Genomic DNA, 15,923 nt, shown 5'->3' on the forward strand with positions numbered 1-15,923 from the left:
GGGCGGAACCGCAGCCGCCGGTGCAGCGCCTATCGCGGGGCCCCGCCCCTGCGGGTACCGCCGGCAGCTCCCGCGGTGCCAGCTTTTCCTGTGGCAGCAGCTGTGCTAGGTCATTGCTGCTGTTTCCAGGGAGTGAAAACCGCCTTGGGGATTTGCTTCTGATAACAGTAAGCAGATTTCTGATGGGAGTCCTTGAAACAGAACTGAGTATCTGTGACAAATGACGATACTACAGATGGAGTGATGACAGAGGAAATCTTGTTCCCGCCAGTTACCCATGGGAAGAAAGCAATTCCCAGGTGTCTTATGCTTGATAGACAGGGAAAGAGAATTCTGTGTCCTCTCCTGCTTAGGATGTACATTTTCACTGTCCTAAAAAGGGACCATTTGAAACTTTAATGTGATTGGCGAGGGTCAGGGATCTGCTGCCGCCTTGGCAGGGCAAAAGGTTGGAGATGCTGTTGGTGATTGCGACAGACCTGAATAATTAGGGATTAATGGGAAAATGTTCAGTGCACCAAAAGTGGTAGAGAATGTGAGCCTGACTGGTGTCACGTGTGGAGCTGGGACAATGACCTTAAACCCCCCATAAAGGTAAAGAAACCCTGAGCCACGCTGTGATCAGACCCCATAGGGGCGATTTATTAGAAGCGCCAGTAAGGAATAACAGGGATTCTCTAGCCCTCAGCTTGGTCCCACCTGCCCATACCACCGCTCTTGGGAAGCGCTGCTCTTCCTGGCTGGAAAGCCAAGAAACGTTTATTCCTTTGTCCCTTAAAATTCTTCTCTGAAAACCTCCGTTCTCCCATGTTTCTCCTCAAACAGCATCCTTTCTCCTTCCGTCTCTCGTGTCCCTCCCCGAGCGTGCGGCTTCACTGCCCCCCAGCGCTTCAGCAATTAATATAATTGATGCTGAGCCTCGCTGGGCCGGCGAGAGGCGCCGCAGGGCTCACGCCAGGGCCGGCCGCGCCAGCACCATGGCGCGCTGCAGCTGCTCGTATGACACAAACATCACCACGTTCCAGGAGCCCAGCCGCAGGAAGGACGGGACGAAGCTGTGCCGGGAAAAGCAGGGCTGAAGGGGACCTGCCGGGGACATGCCCATCCCCAAAGCCCCGCACGTGGGTTGGAATGTCTGGGGTTCAATGCCACGGATCCGTGCGGTCATCGCAGCGAGTTTGCAGGTGCTCAACTCACCCCTTGTAGAGGCCGGCGGGGCCATCCTGCATGAGCAGGGCCAGGAGGCAGCTCAGGGCGTTGCGGTACTGCCCGGGGCTGGCATTCATGTACCGTGTCTTCACCACGTCCACCGGTGATGCCACCACTGTGGCGCAGAACCCAGCGCCAAAGGCGGCCACAAAGTGGCATGGGACGTTGTCTAAAGGTGGGGAAGAGCCGGGGCTTGGATGTTGCGGGCACAGGGATGGCACCTGGCCATGTGCCCCCATGCCGTCCTCACCTGTCATGAGCTGTGCCCGCAGCAGCGCGTCCTTGAGGAGGTCGTAGGTGACGAGCTCCCCACAGTTGATGATGGCATTGCGGGCGATGTTGGGCAGCGTCCCTGGGCAGGAGGGTGGTGGCACTGGGAATGCTGGTCACAGCCCCTCCTGGAGCACCCTGGGCAGGTGCCCAAACCCTGCTGTCCTCCTTCATGTCCGTGCACCTCTTCCCTTCCTTGTCCCCGTTTCCATTTCTATTCCCACCCCATCCCTTTCCCATGCCCATCCCTGTCCGCTCCTACCTCTCCAGAGCCCGCGGAACCCCTCCTCCCTGGCGATGGTGCGATAGGCATCCATGGTGCCACTGTACCGGCGGGCACTGTCTGACAGCGCCCCACTGGCCTGGAACCGGACCTTGACCACGTCGGTGGGCTGGGCACAGGTCACGGCCACAGCTCCCGTGGTGCAGCCAGCCAGGAGTCTCACGACCATGCCTGTGTCTGGAGAGGGCAGGTATTGGGACTCCTGGCCCTGCAGGGACCACCGGCCCTGCGGGGACCCCAGGCTGAGTGGCCCGTGGTGCCTCACAGAGGGTCATCTTGGGGAGTTGTGCCCCCCAGGGTAAGCTTCTCTCTGGGAGAGGGCTGTGCATCAGGAAGGGGGTGTGCAGGGATGTCCGGACTGCCTGCACACTCACTCTCAGTGCCCTTGGGGGTGTAGAGCTGCTTCACAGAGTCATACAGCCCGATGCGGATGGAGGCGAAGCTCATCTGGCGCTGCAGCCCAGCCACCAGCCCACTGTAGAGGCTGCGGGCTCCCTCTGTCCTCACCATGGTGCTCAGTGTCCCCAAAACACCCCGGTATTCCACAGAGCTGATGGTCCGGGGGATCCTCACCTCACCCTGGATCTGTGGGGTGCCAACTGTGTCACCCCACCTTCTGTTCCTCCCCAAGCGCCGCCAGCTCTGTGGTAGAGCTGGCATGGGCTCCCTTTGCCCACAGGGTTTTGGGGGCCCGGGGGATCATACCTGCAGCCGCACTTTGGCGGTATCCAGGGGAAAGGTGAACAGGTCAGCGATGCATCCGGCCATCCCCGCGCTGACGAACTTCACGGCGGCTGGCGGGGGCACCTCGGGGGGCTTCAGACCCACCATGGTGGCAGAGGGGCTGGAAGGAGAGGAGGGGTTTGTGGAGGAGCCGGGAGAGCGCATCAGGATGGGGCTTCATGTGGGTGTCCTGTTCGGCGACGGAGGTGATGATGTGCCATGGTGGCTCTCGATGGCTTTGGTCAACCTCAAAAACCATATCCTGCCCTGTCTCCTCACTTCTATCCCGGGGAAACTGAGGCACGGGGCTTGCTCAGCATGGGATTCACCAGTGCCTGCCCTTCCCTATCCCACCCATAACGGGGGTTGCTGGGTGAGATTATCTCCCCAGAGTGAGCTGCCCAGAGCAATGTCCCTCCGTGGCCTCACCATAGGGACCTCAGCACAGTGTTCCAGCTCCTGCCTTGCACAGGCAGTGCCCTGAGAGCCGAGCTGGCCCCACCCTTATATAGCACCCAGAAGGACATTCCAGCAGCCAAGGATCGGGTGACAGGAAAACAGTGTTGCCCTAGTGGCATTTGAGTTGATGGGACTGGGTCACCTGGCACCCGTGATGAGGTGGCTGTTTCAGCCCTCTGCTCCCCTCACAGGGCTCAGGCATGGGGAGAAGGGTCCTGCCCAGACCCCCTGCATTGGACTGGGGTGGTTTTTACCCTAAAACTACTCCAGGAAGGACGAGATGCAGAAAACCCTTGCCCCAAGGCTTTACAGCAAGTGGTTTGGAGGCAGTGCAGCACTGAGATCTTTGTACAGGGCAGGTTGGAGCCCTTTGCCTGATACAGACCATGGGCCACACTCCATCCCAGACAGCTGCCGTGCTCCCGGCAGGATTGCCTCTGCATGGTGGAACGTGTTCCCTAAGCTCACGTGGAGCAGGGGCCGGGTGAGCACCTTGGAGTGAAATCCACCATCAAACCCATGTTGCCCTTGGGAGCGTGGCAGGGCGCTGGGTCTCAGGCGGCCAGGAGGGACTGGGCTACTGGGCTCAGGACAAGAGGCTGGAGGCCAAGGTGGAGTGAAGAAATGCCCCTTTTCCTCCATTTTAAAACAACTCTGTGTGTTTAACTCTTGATGCTCATTAGCACCACACACAGCAAGGGCCCTCAGGATGTGCTGTGAGCCTCTGCACTTGCACCTGAGCCTGCCTTGCACAAGGGGGACTTGGAGTGGTCCTGACACCCTGAAGCCACTGTCCCTCCATCCCTCAGGTTCCAGACAAAAGCTGCCTGGCACTGATGCCCCTCTCCAGATGGCTCCTGCCTTGTTTTCCTGCCCGGCTCCACTGCTGACCTAAACCTGAAAGGAAGATGCTGTTTACCTGTTTACCTCATGCCCATGATACAGCTCAGGGGCCAATGGCTGTGACCTCCTCTGTGACAGTAATCCCAGTCCAGCTGGCATCCCGCCTGAGTCTTTTTGGGGACACCAGCAGGAGAAAGCAGCCTGCACGTCACTCCTGTCCTTCCAGGGGACACTGGGTACCTTCACCTCCCATCCTGACCCAGCAAGGGCAGGGAAAGGGGCCACAAGCACAGGGCAAACTGTGCCAGCAGTGAATTATGCATTCAGGGTGTCTCCTGGGAAAAACAACACTGCACAAGTGGCAGAAAAAAGGGATGCCGATCCTTTGGCTGCTTAAATCCTGAATTCCATGCATGGTTTGAAAAGCAGCTCAGATTGGAAGTGACCCGTCACACGTGGGCTGTGCTGCACGGTGATACTCAATTCCTTGGCAAAGCAGTGATCTTTCCACGTGCTCCTGGCCACCCCAGCTTCCAGCAGCATTTCTCTGACTTACAAGCTCACGTGGGAGAGACGCCTGCTCCCTGTTGAGGGAAGGTTCCTGCCCCAGCATCGGGACACTTTGCACAGGCTGACAAGAAACCAGGGGATTTTTATTGAAACAAACTGGAGAGAGCAGTACAAAAATAACTGAGTTCTGTTGGCATCAAAGTCTGTTCTCTGAAAGGTGTACAAAAATAATTTAAATATAAATATAAAAGTCTCATCTTTCTAGTCACCCTCTTTTGTACACCCGCCAGATTTTACAGTGCCCTTGGCCTGTGTTCACACAAGCCCTTTGGGCACCTGTGGAAACAGAGAATTGTGCTGCCCACCAACTGTTTTTGAAAGGGCCATTTCACAGGAATAAATTCTAAAACTGGATTACCTGGAGAGCAGGTAACAGGTCATGGATTACCCACAGGGGTGCATCGCCGTGGGGCCTGCCCCTGTAAGACGCAGCTCCCCGTGGGTGACCACAGGTTTTAAGCCCTTCTAAATAGGGGACTTCAATTAACTAACCAATTAGGCAAACTAAAAACAGAGCCTGAAAGCTGTGGCCTCCACCTCCCCCTCACTGGAGGGCTCAGCCTTTGCCAATGCATCTGGCCATGGCTTAGGAAGCTCTGCCGTGGACGGTCCCTTGCCAACGCTATTCCTTCTTGGAGAGCTGAGCAGAGAAGATCCTGGCAATTCTTTTGGCTTCCTCTTCCGAGAGGTCGGGGATGGGCCGGGGACGAGTTGGTCTTCGGTAGGGGATTCCTCTGGGCACTGCTCCACTCCTGCTCTGGGGAGAGAAGAGACCAGCTGTGAGAGCTCTGTCCTGTGCTCGGTTTCAGGTCGTGGCAAACCACAGGGTTGTGCAGAGGGTGACAAGTTGGAGACACAGAAAAAACCACCCCAATGGGAAAGAGCACAATCTGAATCCTGGAACAGGGCTCCAGTGTGTGACCTCTGAACTTGTGAGCATCCATCCTCAGCCAAAGTCTCCCTGTATGAAGACCAAGGAATGACAGTGGTGTAGTCACTGGGACCTGACTGCATTTTGGCTTTCAATTATTATTTTACTTCATAATTTGCAGAACCTTGAAGACCAAATCTCCTCAGAGTGGAAAGGAAATGCTCTGTCACAGCAAATCTTAAGCCTGCTGAAAGGACAAGGTAGCTACTCGGTTTAAACTAAAAGAGGAGAGATTTAGATTGGATAAGGGGAAGGAATTGTTCCCTGCGAGGGTGGAGAGGCCCTGGCACAGGGTGCCCAGAGAAGCTGTGGTTGCCCCTGGATCCCTGGAAGTGTTTAGGACCAGGCTGGATGAGGTTTAGAGCAATCTGGGATAGTGGAAGGCGTCTCTGCCCATGGCAGGGCTGGCACTGGATGAGCTTTAAGGTCCATCCCAGCCGAAATCATCTGTGATTCCATGATAAATAGGGTGGGCCAGGCTCAGCTGCCTGCAGGGACCCCAAAGCAGCAGCCCATGAGAGGAAAAGCCCTGGTTTAAGCAGTGTTACTGCCTCTGTGCTTTGCCTGCAGCCTCCCCGCAGCCTGGATTTGTCCCAGATGTTCCAGCAGCACTACAAGATGAGCAATTTCAGCGTACAAAGAAACACACGTTTCTCCCCAATTAGTGCAGAGCTGGGCTGTGCCCATGAAGCACTGAGAAAAGCAATCCTGCTCTGGGAGCCTTTAGAGGAGGAAGCTGTGGGGCCAGGAAGGTCTTCTGGGAAACTGATCCGCCAATCTGGCCTTTCATCTACATGACTGGGCTGCTTCTCTTAGCCTTGGGAAAGGTCTCCTGAGGGGATCAGCTTTCTCGCAAGAGAAACAGCACCAGGATCCTGTTTTGGTGCACTTTGATATGTACCCTCTGGAGAGGGAAATGGCTTTTTTAGGAATAAACGAGTCCTTGTGTTTGGTAACCTGTGCATTACAGGCTCAGATGACAGCCTGCAGGTAAAATACTTTAAAACACTTCCTGTTTTTATCACACTGAACTAACAGACATGGACAATTAGGAGAATCTTTGCTTTGCTCTTCTTAACAATTCTCCAGGATGAATTTCCTACAGCAAAATGTAAGGAGCCAAGAGAGATTAAATGCAGACCTGGCCACAGCAGAAGCTTAAAAAGCAGCAGAGAGAGCTGCTTGCTGGGCAAAGCACCTCCCATGGACAGGGCTGTCCAGAGACCAGGACAGTAGCTCATTCCTCCCATGCTGTTTTCTGCCCATCTGTCCAAGGAACATCTGAAAGGTCAGGAATGGCTGGAGAGGAGCACTGACCAGGCTCTGTGCTGATCCTTGAGTTCAGCACAGCATCTGAAAGCATCTCTCTAGGAAATTCCCCCCAATCTGCCAATTACCCTATTTCAAAGGTGCATGAAGCTGCATTTCCTGCCTTCCACAGCTCCCCTTTCACATGTGCCACGTGTCCTGCACAGCCAGAGATGGAGAGCCAGCACCTCCTATTTTCAATGTAAGGAATAGAATCCCAGAATGGTTTGGGTGGGAAAGGACCTTAGAGCTCATCCAATGCCACCCCCTGCCATGGGCAGGGGCACCTTCCACTATCCCACCTTGCTCCAAGCCCCATCCAACCTGGCCTTGGACACTTCTCTGGGCAACCTGTGCCAGGGTCTCATCACTCTCACAGCCAAGAATTCCTTCCTAACATCTAATACTCCTAAAGTGCCCTGTACTCTGAAGCCACAACACAAGAGCAGGTGCCTGGTGCTGTTTGACATCACTGAGGCGAAGGAGAGCAGTCTGTTTGCTCCCAAAGTCAGCAAACTGGTGTGCTTGGAAAACACACCACTGGCATGTTGTTTCAGAGATGAGCAGCTAAAATACACCTCCTCCCATTTTCCTACCATTGCCCAATGTGCAGGATGAAATGCTGTTAAGATGTGTGCATCTATCCTAATGACCTTCCTAAAAATGAACTTCCAGCTGTGGAAAGGTTTAACAGCAGTTCCTGCTGCTATTTCACATGAACAGGTGTGAATCAAAATGAGCGAGGCTTAAAAGCACTGTTAACACTCCCAGCTCAGACATGTGACCAGAACCATAGAATCATGGAATTATTGAGGTTGGAGAAGACCTGTAGGATCATGGAGCCCCACTGCTCCCTCAGCATTGCCAAGGCCACCATTATCCCATGTCCCCAGGTGCCACATCCACACAGCTTTAAGTCCCTCTGGGGATGGGGACTCCACCACTGCCCTGGGCAGCTGTGCCAGTGCTGGCCAGCCCTCTGGGGGAAGAAATTTTCCGTAATATCCAACCTGAACCTCCCCTGACACAGCTTGAGGCTGCTTTGTCTTGTCCCTTGTTCCCTGGGAGCAGAGCCCGACCGCCCCCTGTCACTGTTGGGGCGGTCACGACACACACGGACAGTGCCTTGGACAAAGGGCAAAAGGCTGTTTCTCAAACAAAGCAGCCTCTTTTATACACCTTTTGTATGTCATCATTCGTGTTACACACTCATTGGCTGCTAAACTACTGCAATAGACTCCTTGGCCATTACTAACTTCAATATGCTACCACTGGCTACCTGTAGCATAAGCATTCAAGCAACTCAGAAAAATAACAGGTGTGGGTATGTTGCTGTTTTTCCCCTTCTATTGTTTAACTTGTATGTTTCTGTTGATACTACATTCTCACAGGTAAAAACTAATTAATCACAGACTTTTCTCACAGTCCTCTAGCTGAAGTAACAGGCCTGAGCCATAATTTTACAAAGGCAACAAGGCCTTGATTTTATAAGGTTTTACTTAAATGCCACACCCCCCCGGCTGCCCCCTCCTGTCAGGGAGTTGTGCAGAGCCACAAGGTCCCCCCAGAGCCTCCCTTCCTCCAGGCTGAGCCCCTTTCCCAGCTCCCTCAGCTGGCTCCTGGGGCTCCAGCCCCTTCCCCAACTCCACTGCTCTTTTTTGGACACCAAACCTTCCTTTAAACCATCTCACAGGCAGTTTCTGACTGTCAGTTTTATCCTCCTGCATAGTTTCCAGAGCACACATCCGAAATGTCATTTACACCATTCCTCACCCCAAGAACAGGTTCAGGTCAGTGCCCATCCCAGGCTTCTCTGTCTCTGTCTCTCAGACTCCAAGTGTCTGGTGCTCAGCCAGGAAGCACACATGTTCCATGGGGAAGATCTAAGAGGAAAGGGGACTTGAGGACTACGCTTCACTTTTCTTTTTATAGGAATGGCAGGGACACTGAAACCAGCCAAGGATTATCCAGTGCCTGTGTGCCAGGGGCTGGACTAAAGCAGATTCATGAGCATGTTATAGGTCATGGTGGGGGGCATGGCCTCTTCCAAGGTCAAAGAATTCCAGTCTGGGGGGCAGAGAATGATTCAGCACTGTGGCTCAGCAAGTTTGCCCAGCAGTTTTGTTTGTGCACAGGGATGGAGGGCAAACAGATCTGTGTTAACAGGCTACAACCTACCCTGGCAGTGGCCTTGCACCTACTCCTGCTTTCCAGGCAGGAAATCAGGAACATCCAGCAGATCAAGAAGAAACAACACAACCAAGAAAGGATGCTTTGGCTGTTGCTGCCATTGGCAATTTTGGAACATATAAAGCTTGCTATTGTGAATCTGCCCAAGGCTGTGTTATTTCTAATTCACACTGACAGTCAATCTATGTATACACAAATATGAATTATTCCAAGTAAAGCTGGTTTCCATGTAAGTTTCTTATCCTTTCGGAATATTCCTAGAGGCGAGGGGGAAAAAATACCATGGTATTTGGAGAGGAACTTTAGCCAATGGCCTGGAGTGCCAGGACAAGGGGGAATGGCTTCCCACTGCCAGAGGGCAGGGACAGATGGGATATTGGGAAGGAATTGTTCCCTGGGAGGGTGGGCAGGTCCTGGCACAGGGTGCCCAGAGCAGCTGTGGCTTCCCCTGGATCCCTGGCAGTGCCCAAGGCCAGGCTGGACAGGGCTTGGAGCAACCTGGGATAGTGGAAGGTGTCCCTGCCCATGGCAGGGGGTAGAACAAGAGGAGGTTCTTTACCACCCAAACCATTCTGGGATTCTGTGATTTTAAGGAAAAGTTTATCAATGCTCTGATTTTTCAAACCTATCCTCTAGCCCCCACTCAGAGCAGGTGAGCAGTGTGGAAGACAAGAGCTGGGAAGGACCTCAAGAATGGGAAGCCTCAGTTCGATGTAATAGAGAAAAGTAAAAAACAAAGAGGCTTTGTGAGGCTCTACAAAACTCTGATCCCTGGAAGTTGGTCACAGCATCCATGCTGATCCTGAACTGTTGCAGCACCTCCTCAGGGCCCCATGTCCTCACAGCAGGAGCTGAGACAACCTTTTTGTCTCAAATGCTGCCCAGCTCCACACCTCACCACTGCTTCATCATTCCAGGAAGAAGATGGGTAAAACAGGGAGTCAGACAAGCCAGGGAGAGCGGGCAGGAGCGCCAGGAAGGCCACGAGAGATGTTTGCCAGCTGCCAAGTGAGTGAGGGCTCTGGTGATGTCCAGAGGACAGCTCAGATTTCAGCCTTGCTGTCATGCTTGGTGTTGTGCAGAACCAAACCAAGCCCAGCTTTAGAAACTGATGTTCCAAAGGCCAGTTAAAACCAAAACTATGAGGAAGCATTTTTCTGAACTCTGTGTATTGGAAGCAGTGAAAAACTGGTTCTTCACAGAGGGGGTTTGATGCACAAGGCACAACTGAATCCTGTCTCAGCACACCTTACAAGTCCTGCAGCAAAGGATTAGTGCCAGCTAATCCTGGAATTAAGCTGCTTTAAGATCAAAATATCCAAATAGCACCTTGCTAACATTTTACCTAATTAGTAATAATTTTCAGGGCTGTATTTCCAGCCACTCAGCTCAGTGCTGCAGAGAGGGGATTCAAGTAAAGCTGGTATTAGTATTAAACCACAGCTTTCCATTACTTCAGAGCTATTAGAACCAGTCTGAGTCTGTTTTGATTCATCAGACAAGCTGTTTCCAGTGACATAAATGTTCCTTAAAGTGTTTGTGTCATAGCTCATATGGAGAGGAACCAAGGCATCATCCTACCTGGGAGTGGTAAACAAATAGCGCAGCTGCTGCAGCACCCAGATCCACATCAACATCCACAGCAAAGCTGGGGCTGGAAAAGGATCATGGAATCCCAGAATGGTTGGGGTGGGAAGTGACCTTAAAGCTTATCTCATTCCAACCCCTGACACAGGCAGGGACACCTTCCACTAGGCCAGGGTGCTCCAAGCCCCATCCAACTCGGCCTGGAACATTTCCAGGGATGGAGCAGCCACAGTTGCTCTGGGCACCCTGTGCCAGGGCCTCCCCATCCTCCCAGGGAACAATTTCTTCCCAATATCCAATTTAACCCTCCTCTCTTCTAGTTTAAAACTGTTCCCCCTTACCCATCACTATCTGCCTATGCAAAAAGTCACTCTCTCTCTTTTGTATAACCCCTCTTTATGAACTGAAAATAAGGTAAAGACGAAGACCTTGAAGCAACCGAGCCACAAACCTCTCACAGTAAATACATCTTTATGCACATAAAAAAGCAAAACCTCAGCAATCCCCAGCTTTGGTGCAGGAGGAACAATCACTCCAGTTACTCTGCCACTCCCTGGGTCTCAGAACTGTTACAAGATACCTCTCCAGGTATCTCCCTCATTTCATCCTGATCTAAAAGAGATAAATTGAACCCATAATTGCAAGTTAGAACTCCCCAGAATTAGGCATATCACCTCACATTAAAGCACAAAGAATATTTCCCGAGCATACTGAACAATTGGTTGATATAAAGGCATAAGGCTCACAGACAACACAGCCATGGATGTTAAAAACCACCCTCATGGACAGAAGAGGTATCAGGAAGATTCCCCCTGACACAATTTGGGAGCCATCACCTCTAAGTTGAGCGCTGGCAAGCAAAGGAAGGGAGAAGTTTTTTTCCTGCTTTAAGGAATGGATTAAGTTGGACAATCAAGGAAAGGACATCCCATACTTACTTTTGGAGATGTGGAAGGATGAGAAGAAGTGCTGAGCAGTCTCATGGAGGCTTCCATCTCCTGGGGTGGAAGGAAGAAGTTTGGAACAACAGGATCAGATCTGAGCAGAACTGTTAAGGAACAACTTTTGGCAGTGTGCAGTTGCACAGAGGTCCAGATGTGGAAAAAGCTTCAGCTGTTAACAGGTCTGAAATAGTGAATCTCATTTGTTTTAATCTATATTCCATTGTTCTGAACACTTGGTTCTCTCACCTGGGCTCGCAGAGCATGGGACACTGACTTGCTTTAAAACAATACCTCACAAATTTGTAGAGGACTTCATCCTGCAAAAAATTCCAACACTTAAATCTGAGATTTGGAATTTGAGGAAGAAGCATTGGGAAGTATTTTAAAAGCAAAATAAAGCATGTTTCTTTTTAATACAGGGGAAACACAAGAGCTCTAACACATGGGGAAAAATAACATGGAGAGAAAATGCAAGAAGGAATGTCGGAACAACCCAAAATGAAGCAACTCTCACAAATCACAAAATTTATTGGCTACAAGTGGCAAGAAAGTCATCACTACATTGTGTGAAACAGTGTAATGGACCTTCCCAGATCACCACTTCTGGATTCATTTCCCAGGGAAGAGCTTCACATAGCAAATTTCTCTTTCCTAAGGCCAGGGAGATTCTAACTAAGCAGGGAGAGTCATCAAATACAGGGAGTGTTTAAGAAAAGAGTAAAGGATACGAAGTGATTTTTGGTTTGATGGAGTTTTCCGACACTTCCATTGGATCTTCACCGCTGTCATCAGGGAAGCTCTCGCTATTTCTTTCCGAGCCAGCTTGGACTGATACACTCTGAACACAGCTACCATCAGAACCACTTCCTTCCTTGCCTTGATGATCTCCATTTACAACCTCAGCATTTTCCTCCTCCTCCCTCTCAGTAGTTTTTTGATTGGTCAAACCTATGTCTCCTGGGAATGGCTGCATTTCCTTGGAGCCTGCATGGAACTCCACACTTTTCTTTGCAGGTTCAGTGTTCAGTGCTCTGTGGCAGAGGCTCTGTCCAGTGGGCTGAAGTGGATCCTTCTCTGCTGTTCCCGTGCTGCTGTTGAAGGTGTGGAAGTCTCCTGCTGCTCCCCAGGGACTGTTCCCACCTGCATGGGGGCTCACGGGCAGGCTCAGGGTGCTGAGCACGCTCTGGCTGTCCCCATGCAGGATGCTGGACAAGGTGCTGCTGTTCCCTCTCTGGAAACAACCTGCATCTGTGGAGTGCTGGTCTTCAGGCCTGGGGTCCAGAGGATGCTGCTCATCCCCCTGCCCTGTTTCAGAGATCACACTGGACCAGGGGCTCGTCCTGTCTGTTACAGTCGTTATTTCATTAAGAGTTCGTGGTTCTATAACATCTTCTTCGTATTCTTCTTCACTGTGTTGCATATAACCCACTGGATGCTCATCTTCAGGGACAATGGGGCCTAGAAGTTCATGCAACATGTGTCTCTCAAACACAGCTCTCCCAGAACTGCACGGCTGCTGTGTGTCCCTCGAAACGCCGGGCGAGTCCGACTCCAGCCGGCCTTGAGGACCTTCCGGTCTGGCTCCTTCCTCCTTCCAGCTGGGTACAACCATAGCACCCAGCTCTCTGCTGCTGTCCTGATGTACATTAGAAGCTTCTTTGCTATTTTTAGTTACAGTCTGCAAGTCTGGTTAACAAATAAAAAGCATCAGTAAATGCATGGAGCAACAGTTCAGCTTATATTGAATTTATTTGGGTTTTTGGCAGAAAGTCCTAGAGGTAAGGATGGTTAGGAGCTAAACATGCACAGCTTTGCCAACACTGTTGATGTGAGCACACTCTGCTCTGTTTCCCACTGACAAGACCAGAACAACAGAAATGCTAAGGAAAAACCAGAAGCATTAAGGATGAACTTAATGGGAAATTGTGCAAATTCTTAAAAAGGCCACAATCACTTATTTTTGTTTCCCAGTGAGCAGATTCTATTCATTGCTTGCATCTTCTGGGAATTGAGTTCACCAGTATTAGGTAAAATGGCAAACTATTTTGAGGCAAGTCCTGCTCCAAGGGAATGGTGGGGGACATTTGGAAAAGGAGGAGTCTGAAACAGATTGTAGAGGAAGGCATGTAAAAAAACAGTAAAAAAAAATTACAAAGGATGAGAAAGGAAATAAAAAGAACAAAACCTTGGAGAATAAAGAGGGGAAAAAACAGAGAAGATCAAGGTGGTGATACAAGAATGGTAAATTCTGGCATAATAGGGGATGTACCCTTCAACTCCATCTCTTGGAAATGCTGCTTCCCTGTAGGAAGCCATGGGCAGAAAAAGCATGGAGTAACTTTCCCACTGGCAGCAACTGTAGCTCTGGGCTCCAGCTTATTCTCTACTCTGGTAAGTTATTTTAAAAGCATCAGCAGGGATTTGATTTTCTTGTCATTTTGCTACTCACAGCAACAACTTACCATTGATTAGGCTGCTGACCTGGGACACCAACTGACTAGATTTTTCCAAAAGATGGTAGCCTTTGGGATCCACTTCTCTGCTCACTGAGCCCTGATGGTCAGTCTCCCACTCCTCATGGCTTAGTTTGGATGTGCTGAAGTCAGGAAAAGACCTGGTCAGCTTCTGACTGAAGTATCTTTGAACCTCATCCAGCTCGCTCAAGTTTTTTCTGCAAGCAGTGGTAAGAAATTTGGTAAGAGGGGGAAAATAAGCCTGTGGCAGTTGGGTTTAAGTTGGATCACTTTAGTCAACAACATGTAGATGTGCAAATGAAGGATTAAAGGTTCTTATTGAAAAACAGATCAGTAGGCAAGTGTTGAGGTTGCTCTAAGCAAGAGGATAACACTCCAGAACAAATCCTGACTTGGCTATGAAACTTCGTCTGGAAGCAAAAAAGAGCTAGTTTTAAACTTACTTAATCAAAGGAGTTGGATTTGAGATGACCTTCCAACAAATGTCATAAAGCCAAGGATATTACTTGACTTATGGCTGAGCTTAATAAAAATCTGAGGATTTCTATGTGTTTAAGTTCTAGGGATTTTAAGATACATAGCTTGTGGTAGCAGGGGAAGGGATCAAATACTTCAGGAAGTCTCTTTCATCTCTATATTCCTACAGATACTAAGTACTATTCTTCTAAATTTATACCTCATTTAAACCTAGAATCTAGTCAAGAGAACAGTGCTTCTAGCAAGAAGAAAAATACCCTGTTGGGAAAGGATATACTGCCCCGTGCAACCCAAAAATGCTTACAGGCTTGTTCTTGTACCTGTGGAAGTCAAGTGAAGGGACTATTGGGTTCGTAGCACCTGTTGTGTGACAGCAGTACCAGGATGGATAAACCCAAGCATTCTCTCCAGACTGGGAAACGCTGCTGCTGCTGTTCCCCTTCAACAGCCCACCACACTGCTACAGCACCTCAGTCCTGTCGTGGAGCTTCCCACCCAGTCCCTGATTTTCCAGCCTTGCCTCATCCCACTGTAAATGACACCGGAATCTCTTCATCAGTTATTGCACTGTTTCACCTTCATTTCCTTAGAACTGGATCCGTCACTTCCAAGCTTTTCCCTGCTAACCTAAGGCCTGGCATTGCCCTGCTGGCCAGAGCCCTGCTTTACCTGAGAGCAGTGAGGAGAGCAGCACGTGAGGACAGCGATGCCGAGTCCAGCCTGGCTGCCTGGCGCGTGTTCCCTTCCGCCTGCTGCAGGGATTCGTGGAATCTGCGCACGTTCCGCATGTGCTCTTCGTGTCGAGGCGCGTGCGTGCCAGGGGGGCTAATCCTGCTAAAAACAGGCCTGTGTTTAATATCAAAAACCAGGCTGGAACCTCTAACTGTGGAAAGTCTGTCAACCAAGAATACCCAATGTCTTGATATCCACTAAAGAGCCACCGACGGATGAAGCTAGCTCTTTCAAACGTCCACAGGAATGTCATTTACTGTTTCAGATTTATACCAAACTCAAGTTAATGGTGTGGCTGGTAGGGAGTTCTCCATGCCTGCTGGCAGCTCCCAAGCCAGTTGTTTAGATCCCATAGTGGTGAGTCACAGTCCCTCTAAACTTCAAAGACATGTATGGGAAAAGGATCATCTCTGCAGGCTAAATAAATAAACCATGAACTAAAACACTCTCTCACTCATTTTAAAGAACAGAAAGCAGGAGTTACTGCAGGATATCTGACAGTCTTACTCCTGGAATAGGCAATACTACAGCATTTCACCAGCTGTCATTCACTGGTCGTGGACAGAAGTTAAGGCAAAATAAAGGGGATGCATCAGGGATGCTCTATTCTAATTTACACTTACTAAAAATAAAACCAAATACAGACACTATCCTTATTCTTATGAGGGCCTGGAGCAAGTACCTGCCAGTCTGAACAACGGCATCATTTGAATCCTAATTTACAAGGGTGCAAATGAAACACATCAGGAAATACCAATGACAAGGAAAAGAACATCTGGGTTGTGTCAACAGGAACCTGTCCCAGGATTGCTACCTCCTGCACCTCCCTCTCACTGGGAAAGGGAATGTCCACTAATTTTTAAGCCCAAACACAGTGGACACACTTTGACAGGGTGTGCCATTTTTCCAGTAAAGTCAACTGG

The 15,923-nt window shown here is 50.4% G+C and overlaps 2 protein-coding genes across 11 annotated transcripts in view; both read right to left on the minus strand.

Annotated features, from left to right (window-relative positions):
* Positions 1-616: 616 nt before the first annotated feature.
* LOC138116946 (putative mitochondrial transporter UCP3) lies at positions 617-2,961 on the minus strand. 3 transcript variants are annotated; one of them, XM_069026803.1, is made up of 6 exons: positions 2,915-2,961; positions 2,468-2,606; positions 2,137-2,347; positions 1,742-1,939; positions 1,198-1,561; positions 617-1,055 (listed from the first exon to the last, which is right to left on the minus strand). In XM_069026803.1, the coding sequence occupies exons 2-6, from the start codon at positions 2,591-2,593 to the stop codon at positions 950-952; spliced, it is 1,005 nt and encodes a 334-aa protein (XP_068882904.1). In that variant the 5' UTR covers positions 2,594-2,606; positions 2,915-2,961; the 3' UTR covers positions 617-949. The 3 variants fall into 3 exon arrangements, with proteins under 3 accessions (XP_068882904.1, XP_068882920.1, XP_068882912.1); XM_069026819.1 differs by lacking the exon at positions 2,915-2,961 and having other exon boundaries at positions 1,198-1,378; positions 1,460-1,561; positions 2,468-2,626; XM_069026811.1 differs by lacking the exons at positions 617-1,055; positions 2,915-2,961 and having other exon boundaries at positions 1,290-1,378; positions 1,460-1,617; positions 2,468-2,904.
* Positions 2,962-3,469: 508 nt separating this feature from the next.
* The window catches only part of C2CD3 (C2 domain containing 3 centriole elongation regulator), a 39,985-nt gene continuing 27,531 nt past the window's right edge, over positions 3,470-15,923 (minus strand). For 2 of the 8 annotated variants that reach the window (XM_069026911.1, XM_069026871.1), the window contains 5 exons: positions 14,938-15,099; positions 13,780-13,988; positions 12,046-13,003; positions 11,312-11,411; positions 3,470-5,109 (listed from right to left, as the gene is read on the minus strand). In XM_069026911.1, the coding sequence (XP_068883012.1) occupies positions 4,837-5,109; positions 11,312-11,411; positions 12,046-13,003; positions 13,780-13,988; positions 14,938-15,099 (1,702 nt within the window). In that variant the 3' untranslated portion in view covers positions 3,470-4,836. Of the gene's footprint in view, positions 5,115-11,311; positions 11,412-12,045; positions 13,004-13,779; positions 13,989-14,937; positions 15,103-15,923 lie in introns of all 8 variants that reach the window. The other 6 variants (XM_069026863.1, XM_069026905.1, XM_069026881.1 and 3 more) reach the window with 5 other exon arrangements.

This window comes from Aphelocoma coerulescens, chromosome 1 (assembly GCF_041296385.1).
Source record: "Aphelocoma coerulescens isolate FSJ_1873_10779 chromosome 1, UR_Acoe_1.0, whole genome shotgun sequence".
Lineage (NCBI taxonomy): Eukaryota > Metazoa > Chordata > Aves > Passeriformes > Corvidae > Aphelocoma > Aphelocoma coerulescens.